At 39.8% G+C, this 9,504-nt stretch overlaps 1 protein-coding gene across 3 annotated transcripts in view; it reads right to left on the bottom strand.

Annotated features, from left to right (window-relative positions):
- Positions 1-9,474, bottom strand: part of ATP8A1 (ATPase phospholipid transporting 8A1) — a 116,432-nt gene extending 106,958 nt beyond the window's left edge. For all 3 annotated transcript variants that reach the window (XM_009641250.2, XM_035896758.1, XM_009641249.2), the window contains exon 1: positions 9,308-9,474. In XM_009641250.2, coding sequence (XP_009639545.2) covers positions 9,308-9,386 — 79 coding nt within the window. In that variant the 5' untranslated portion in view covers positions 9,387-9,474. The remainder of the gene's footprint in view (positions 1-9,307) is intronic.
- Between the last annotated feature and the right edge of the window lie 30 nt (positions 9,475-9,504).

Genomic DNA, 9,504 nt, shown 5'->3' with positions numbered 1-9,504 from the left:
CATGACCTTGCAAAGGTAAGAGAGAGACCTGCCAGCTCCCTCTGCACTCATGAACGCATCTGATCAGATCCCATGGACTTGTGTATTCCCAGTTTGTTTAAGTGCTCCCTAACCTGGCCCTCTTCCATCAAGGTAAGTCTTCCTTGCTTCGGACTTTCCAGTTGGTACCAGGAACCTGTGGTTCCTGAAGGCTGCTCTCATCAGTAGAGACCAGGAAGGTACAATGTACTGCATCCTCTTCCGTGTCCTTTGTCTCTGGGTTCCCTGCCCCATCCAGCAGGCAGGCCCACATTTCCCATAGTCATCTTCTTCCTGCTGTTACATCTGAAGGAGAACAAGAAGGGCTTCTACAGGCCCCTCACCAGATTAAACCTCGGGTAGGCTTTGGCTTTGCTAGCTAACCCCATCTCTCTATACTCCTCTCCAGCCACCTGTCCTTGCTTTCACCTCTTATACGTTCCCTTTTTATGCTTGAGTTTTGTCAGGGGCTCCTTGCTAATTCACGCAGTCCTACTGCTGCCTTCGCTTGATTTCTTGCTCATTGTGATGGACCAATCTTGAGCTGGAAGGACATGATCCTTGGAAGCCAAGGCCACTAAGCATTTGTCGGTTAATGGGATACCATTCCTTCACCTGCTACAAATTTTCTGCATGACACTAGCCAGGTTATTCCCAGAGAAGTGATATCAAGTATACACACACACACAAAATGAAGAATAACTTGAAATGGTATTGTTAAACCTACTGACATTCCCAGCACTTGCCTCCACCAGTCAGTGAAAGCTGAGATTTGTGTATATTCTTCTATAAACCGTGAGGAATCTTGTACCAACCTGCATCACAACTTTCATTGGTAAAAGGGGATACCAGTGTATTCTTCTTTCTCAAAGACTTTTCACTAATGTTTTGTCAACCACTCAGCCATTACACTCATGGCCAACAAGCCCAAAAAGTCTATTCAAACCAGAGCTCATAAAGTAAACATGGGTATGGCATAAACCAATCACCAAAGTGTTTTAAAATTATAACAATAGTCTGTGTGTGTACAGCTGCTTGTTAAATAAGCACTCTTCATTCTGTGTGCCAAATGAAAAAGATACACAGAAAAAAACCCCTATTTTAGAATGCAGCTGAATATATTAGAATGTGTATGCATGTCAAGGATAAGTAAGGCTGTACATGAAAACTCAAAGCTTATTTCTAGCATGTCCTATAAATCCTTACAAACAGGTTATGCAAAACCCAAGTCATCCCCCAGTCCACTGGCCCACTACACATCCTCTTACCTACTACATCCAGAACATATATTTCAGATGCTACCTTGCAAGGTCAAGTCTCCACATGTTGTGCAAAAACTCAGCAGCAACTTGTAACTTCATGCCATTGCCATTCAGAATTCACAGATTCCATTACTATGCAGGAAATCCCCACTACTACATTCGTACACTGCATTTTCTCTATTTCTTTCCTTCCAACTCCCGCAGTGAAAGGCATGCACCCAATACACTTCTACTCAAACTTCAGTATGTATCTCAAGAAGACCCTTCAGAGGAAGGGCAGCGAGCCGAACAGACTGGGCCCATCTGAACAAGAGTCCACACAACAATGCTCGACTTGACTTGAGGTACCACATGGGCACATGTGGCAGACTAAGCATGCCATTTCCTATTCTTGTCTTTATCTCTCCTTGGGGTGACAACCATCATACAACTGGCTATGTATGGCCTCCAGCACACAACTCCAGAAACATATATCCCTGTAACACAACTGGATAGAGGTACATCTTTAAGATGACTAGGTTTTCAAGCAAGCTGCAGGTGTGCATCCAATCACATGTTTATGCCTGACTGAACCCAAATCCATCCCATGGTGGATGGATCCATCCGCACCTTTATTCCGGATATAGGATATTTACTTTCCAGTTGCTCAGCGAAGAAGCAAACACAAAATACGGCTCCTGTGAGAGCACTTAGGTAGAAAAGTTGGAAACTATCGTGTCAAAAGTATCAACCTAGCCCGACTAAGCTCAGGAAATAAAAAAAGAGTTTGCACATTTGTGGAATGTACTCCTTTAATTTTAAACCATTAATTTAAAAACTTACACCAGTATAAGTTATACTATATATTATACACTACAGCTTCAGTAAAACCAGCTCTCCTGCCCTAGGCGCGTTCATTATACTACCCTGAAACCTTTAAAGGTTACACATGCCCTATCACCTCCCTGCCTAAACTTTAGAATACATACACTAGAGTACACAGACTAGACCAATACACAAAGCTCAGTGTCAAGAAGATGCAAGTTTTCTTCCTTGTTTGCGTCTTTGTCTATATGCATATACACATACACAAAAATATCTAAAAGCTTATGCATTACTGATGTTATTGTATCACGTAAAGTGGTAAATATGCTTAATTTAAAGGACTAAAATGTTTTCCCAGCAGCAAGATACAAAAAACGCTCTTTCAAATGCTCTGCTTTCACGCAAGATTATCAGAAAGGGTGTTAAAAAATAATAATAAAGAAAAGCCAAAAAACACCATGAAATTTTAATTCAGCATTTGATATAGAGATTCCACATCCTATCCTCCCACAATGCAATTTCTTTAACTGTCCATATACCACCTTTTGCAACAACACCATTACATCTCGCTTGCATTACCTACCCAAGAACTTCAGTCAAGAGTCAGCACCCCTGAGTTTCAGCTCCTCTGCAGCTATGCATCTGTCCTGGTTAGCTAATGGGTACGTAACGCCTGGTCAGAAGTTGGGCACACTCTTCTTGCCAGGGAGCTGCTGATTTTTCAGAGCCACCCGAGGTCAGAGAGAACTCTCTGCTGCACAGCTGCAAGGCAAGCCAAAGCTCAGGCACCCTTTCTGGGCTCTCAGCACACCAAATGTCTTCGGGGACACTACACCACCTCAGCCTGCATGTGGAACAGGCCTACCCTACAACAGTTCTGGTTTTGAAGTCAACATATATGTTTTGTAAGTGCAATTTTCCACTAATTTGTCAGAGACAGGACCACATGTGCAGAGGTACCACCTTGAGCGTGACTGGGAGCTTTACCATGTGATGCTTTCACTAGAATTGCAACTGAAAATTATCTAGCGCATTCCCAGGGTTTGTTTGTATTCTGCATCTTCAGAAAACTATTATAAAGCATTTTCAATTTCTGCCATGTCTCGCCCACTCGTCTAGCATAAACAGATTAAATCATCAAAAGCTTTATTTAATTATAGTCATTTTTTCTAAATGCAACCTGCAAGGAAATATTTGCTATATTTTATTTACGTAAGGAGAGTAAAGAATTTGACAACAACTGGTTGGTACTCAAACAGCCCAAAATAATGCCAGGAACTAAAACGAAACACGGATACGCTTTTCAACAAGGAAGGATGTTCATTTGAAATGCCTACCAATCTACAGTCAAAAGGACAGAAATAAAGGCTGCATATTTGTCCTGCTATTGCAACCCCTGATGCAATCTGGCACCTTACAGGAAAACACATCTAAGACGCGTATCATTTCAACTATTCACTTTCAAATATGAAATAGGACATCTATCAAACTACAGTCACAAACCTGAGCCTAACTGCATTATGTCACCCCCCCGCCCCCCAGTTTAAGAGCTACCTTTCTATGAAATTTTAAAAACCCAAACTGTAAGCTAGAGCTTAACTGCTGACTAACCTCACATTTCAGTGCAGCACCAAATGCAAAAATATGCACTAAATAAAAGCTCAGCACTTTGCAAAAAAGCTACTAAGAGCTATATTTCTTCCTCCAGAATTGAGGATCCGTTGGCATCAAACCAATTTGCATGAACTCAGCCTATTAATCAAATAAGCAGAGGCCAGCTGGTCATAAAAATACTGTCTACAAGTAACGGCAAGAACAAATGAAGCATACCCATACTTAAGAACAAAAGGGAAAATTCACCAGATCATCTCTTGGTGAAAGGAGCTACATTTTTGATAAAGGTGTGTTTGAAAAGGATGCGTTTAACACACAGCGAGAATTAAGAAGAGTTGGTTGCCCTTCTGTAACCCATTAGAAGGTTCCAAAACAACAGAAGAGCGTTAACTCAAACATTCACAAAGTTGACAAAGAAAAAAAAACAATACAACCCCCTGAAGTACAGAATCCAGACAGGAAGAATAAAACCCCCACAATGTATGCACAGATAATAGCAAAGCATCAGCCATTACAAAATTCTGATTATGAAAAATCAGTGTGAAGAATAAAAGTAAAAACCTAAGAAAGAGCAATCATTCTAATAGCTTTAAAAAAAAAAAAAAGTGTAGTTATTGCTGTGTTACAGGTATTAAACCGATACTCATATACCTCGCTTCTTGTCTGTTCATTGCACTAAGCTATCACAAAAGCATTGTTCCAGGGCTTAACATTAAAAGTAGCATCACTCTTTTTGGCCTAAAGGCCACAACAATGTAAGGCCACAGCAAATTCTAAAGCACTTCTTAGTATTAATTTTGCAGTCTTCTATTTAGCAAGAGTAAAACAGCAATTACCACATTTCAGACAGGAACTGTGGTGCTGTACTAGTAAGACCTGCCATTCAGAAAGAAGAACAAATATATTCCAAGATGTTTCTTCCTCTGCTGTGGCTTGCAAAATTGCTGATATTTAACCAGAGTTGAGCTGATATTTAACCACAGCTGAATTATCAAACAAATTCTAATGACCTACATGCTTACGTGCCCCCACTGACAGAAAAGCATCTGACTTGGAAAAAAGTTTTAAGTCAGCATTTAAAAAGTAATAGGAAATGCCAACGTGTCATACTACTCTGACAATTTATTATATAGAAATGGCAAGTTTCAAAACAAATTTCCTCTTAATATTCAGAATCACACTTTCTGATAATATATTTGGATTATTTTATTTCACTACAGGGCCAAAACCAATAACAAATGTGCTCCAATATCAAAGGAATGCAACTATAACCCTAATCAAAAAGTTAATTTCCAAAGCTGTTGCATACACCAGAATGACTGTATGTAGCATTTAGTTCTGCACTCTGAAAGTTATTTGCTAGTGGAACACAGAATCTGGGAATTATTGATGGATAAGCACAAATCACCACAAATTTCATTCCAAGTCACTCAATAAATAACTGAGGCTTTGGTTCAGGATTTCCTGCAATCTGTTCAAAATTAAAGAATGGAAGTAAACTATATGCAAGAGTGGGAAAAGGCAAGAAGAAATTGCAAACAGAATTGCTGTGAATTCTGAAAATATGGAGACTGGGTAGTTAATTCCCAGGGTACAAGCTGTACCTGAAAAAAAATATTTCATAGCAAAATGTGTATGTTTCAGGGAATACATGTTTTCAGTTTTGCCAGTAACAAAAACATCTTCAACAACAACAAAGCCCAAATAAATAAATAACCAGTGAAACGAACAAAGCCCCCAAACACCCAACTTCACCCTTCTCCAACAAGAGAACCCTTTGAAGACCGCCTTTTGCTTGCAACAACATATCTGGAAGAAGCAACTCTGTTCCAGCATAAAATACTTGCAGGGACTCTTCCCACACCAGTTTTGATAATAAAGTTTCTAAACTAGTAAAACAACACCACTGAATTCTGAAGTGTAAACAGTGTCCAAATATCTTCCATATATCCAAATTTTCCTTTAGGCAGGGTAGCTTAACAGTTTCAGCTTTCATTCCTTATATATTCTCATTTTCATTACAAGAAAAGGACAACGGTAAATACAGTTAGACTGTAACACGGAAAGAAAGGGAGGGAAAGAAAACCCTCACTCAAATCACCAGGAGGACTTTAATTCACATCCCTTATTCATTAAAAGTTTCGTTTTTATTCTCCAAGTACAGCATTCAAAAGCTTTGAAAGCTGGTGCTGCAGCCAAGAACCTCTTAGATCAGTAAGTCTGCTAGCTCATATTCCCGAAGAATGCAGCACAGTTCAAAGAGGGTACCATTACAAAAAAAGAAGGTGCCCTCAGAATTTTTTGTTGTAATGCCGTGACAGACCTTCGATGACAGAACAGGCACTGGGAACCTGACCCATCAGCCTGTCCTTCTGAGGAGTCAGAGCACAGAAGGGAATTGCAATGACCTGCTTGAACCTGCTGGTACTGCTGAGATGGCCAAGCCTGCACTAGAACTAGACCAAGTTTCTTCCCGTTATGAAGCACTGGAATCTCAACATAGTCTGCAAAACAGACTTGGCAAAAAAAAAAAAAAACAAACCAAAAAACCACACAAAAAAACACCCAACAAAAAAACCCCAACAAAAACCAAGACACAGGTTACTATAACGAGCACTACATCTGGTAAAATGCTATGTAGTCCTGTAGTCCATGAGTAGAAACACCTAAGGATATATTAGGCATTACAAAAACAGATGGTCTGCTGAAGACAATCTGATGGCTGCTACAGAATTTCGAAACACCTTCCCTCTTCATATGAATGTCATCTCATCTCGCACAAGTTCAGCTTCACCTAGTTTTCATACAGGCATTTATCTCCACCAATACGAAGAACTAGTTATTACCTACTGTTGTGGGTAGACAGCACCATGGCACCTCAGATTTCTACACTTTCTTGACAACTGAATACAGTTCACTGAACTCCACCAATATATGGAAGAAAAGCATTAACGCTTCAGCCTTCAGAGAACCCTAATAAGAACTGCCAACTACAATTCCACTCTTCCAGATTGTCTCAAAAGAAATAAAATACTTTGAATGATTCCATTTCATAGTGTTTAATAGATGCATATATTAACTGTGCAGCTATAGCTAAAATAACCATAGTTAATTACTGTATTTAATAAAGCTAGATGTAGGCTACACTACCCAAAGATTCCCCACGTGTTTTGCAACTGCAGAATACACAACACCAATGCCATTTCCACAGCACCAAATGTCTGAAGCCCAGGTACAAGTCTCAATTCAGGTTACTGGTGGTGAAAACACACGTAGCGATTTCCTCAATTCATTTAGGAGGGCCGGATCTTCCATGCCTTGAGCGAGACTTTATTGACACACATACCACTGTAGAACTGCAGTGTTTCCTAGGCTTACAGTGAACTGCAGGTGTTCTTCACAACAGGGATAATAGGCACAAAAATCTATTAAAAAAAGGTTATAAGTGTGCCTGGTTATCTTTCATCAGCAATGAAGAGTACAAGAACCTGCAGAGGTTTGGAAAATGCCACAAAAATAGTAGTTCCTTTACAACCAAATTCTTTTCTCTACGCAGGTAACGTCATCTTACAGACATTAAAACACCTACAATTTTTGTTTTGTAATAATTTATAGACTGTAGTGTCAATCCTTCTGTGCAACTGTCGACCAATTCTTGGGAATGATACACGTGTGCATCGTTCTGACAGTTCTGACATAGTTTATTTCATCTGAGCACAACAGTTGATTTTCTCTAATAACAGTATTACTATCTCTTCATATCAGAGAAAGCTTAGTTCTGAAATGATGTCAAGACAGTCCAGCCTGATAAGGTAGTTCATGATCCATGGAAAAGGTCTCTGAAGCAGAAATTAGTTGCTGCAGTGACAGGAGAGAAAAATGAGGTCTTAACCCCAAAGGTACAATGCAAAAATTCTAGAATAAGGGAAGTAATATTAAGCTTGTCTATCAGATCCCCACAAGTCTTAGGCTACATTAGGGAATGGTCCATGCTCTAACAGCACTTATGGAAGCTGCTGTTTGTGATTACAGTATTACCAGAGACTTCCAAACACCACACAGGGACCTTGCCAATAACAAGAATTTCCTGCTCTGCGCTGTAGGCAAGACTTTGGTGGGGGTGTCTGAAGGCAGCCTTATCATCCCTTTGCACAGGGCATATCTAAGAGCCTCCCGTGATGGCCAGAGCTAGGATTTTACAGTTCCTTTACATCACTGTCAAATGGTAGGGATGAGACCCACATTGCAGAACTTTGGAGTTCTCTTTTTCAGAAAATAGTAACATTTACTTACAAAGAACTGTTTAGAAATGCCAGCCACACAGTCCAAATGTCTGGATTAACTAGTCTTGGAAGCCATTTGTCTCAAAAAGAAAAAAGGAAGTAAGAGACACATTGGCATCAGTTTCATTGTGAATGAACTGTGTCTCAATAAATAGAACTGCATATAAATAAAATTAACTAGTAAGCACCCCATTAATCTAAGAGTAAGAAAACAGTAACTGTTTTTAAATTACTTTTCTTTGAGTAATACTCTATATAGCAAAGTATAGGATGAGTCAATAACTCCACTGCTATGATGAAAAACTATCACGACATTTTCCAAAAGTTGTTTCTTAAAAGAAGTTTCATATCTATTTTCAGTCCTAAGGAAAGTATTTTTGAGAAGCCTCTTAAACCCTGTATTCAACCGTTTTACAGTCATCCAACCCTGAACACTATTCAAATAAGCTAGACCCTTTTTTTTTTTTTTTCTCCTTTTACTGCATCTGCACAGCTTAGATAGCCATTTATCTTTAGGAACACCACATTTGTTCATTTAATAACTGTTACGATTCCTGTAATTAGATCATTTTAAAGAGAGCATCAATTTTCCCAATTTATTTGTGCTAAGCTTGCAGTGAAAACCAACTGTCTGGAAAAGAATGACTGGAAAAGAACTTAATTTAAGCACTGAAAGTTTAGACATTTATCTAGTACCATTATATGCATCTACTAATCACTGTGGGTATAGAGGCACGGCTGCTCTGGTTGCAAATGCATTTCCAAATTGTCCCTGGAAGGATGGATTTTCTTCCTTTCTTCTTAGAAAGATGCATTCTTCTATTTCTTGGCCAGCTGTCACTTCCTAGGTAGAGGCAGAGCCAGACCTCCTACAAACCTACGTTTGGGGGAGGAAGGCATGTAACATGGGAGAAACAGAAGAGAACATCAAGATAACAGTCTACTTCCAATTGACCTTTCCTCATGGTCTTCCTAGCACCAAAAGGAAAAAAAAAATAAAATAAAAAAATCCGTTGTTTGGAAGAAAGATACAGGGAAAAAGTTTCTACCTCCCCATACAGCTAAACAAAGCCAAAAAATAATCAACCTGATGTAATGGCTTAGGTTCAAAAACTTTTGAACAAAGGGCTAAAACCTGCATACCTGCATCATTACAGTGACACTGCTATCATTACCTACAGCAACTGGAAGTCATAAGCTGTCCCGATACACTGCTGCTTTGGCATCAGTGATTTAAAATCTTACTTTTGCACGCAATAAATACTTTATTAAGGCAATTTCACTGCAGTGATTCTTTTTACGAGGCAGTTCTTGACACGCTGTTACCTGAAGGCAAGCAATCCTGCCCCTTCGTTAGGCACGGAACAGCAGGACGGTCCGAAGCTTTCGGGCACGATCCCTGCATCAGAAGCGTTTCTTTCTGATGACCAGCGTACACTGGACACGCGAGGTGTGCCGACTTACCCCTAGGACGAACACCCCAGGACAGGGACGCCAGGCCGTGAGCCACCCCCGCCCCCCCC

Source organism: Egretta garzetta, unplaced genomic scaffold, assembly GCF_000687185.1.
Source record: "Egretta garzetta isolate BGI_Z169 unplaced genomic scaffold, ASM68718v1 scaffold256, whole genome shotgun sequence".
Lineage (NCBI taxonomy): Eukaryota > Metazoa > Chordata > Aves > Pelecaniformes > Ardeidae > Egretta > Egretta garzetta.
The sequence above is the reverse complement of the archived record's forward strand: the minus strand, read 5'-3'. Positions and strand labels throughout refer to the sequence as shown.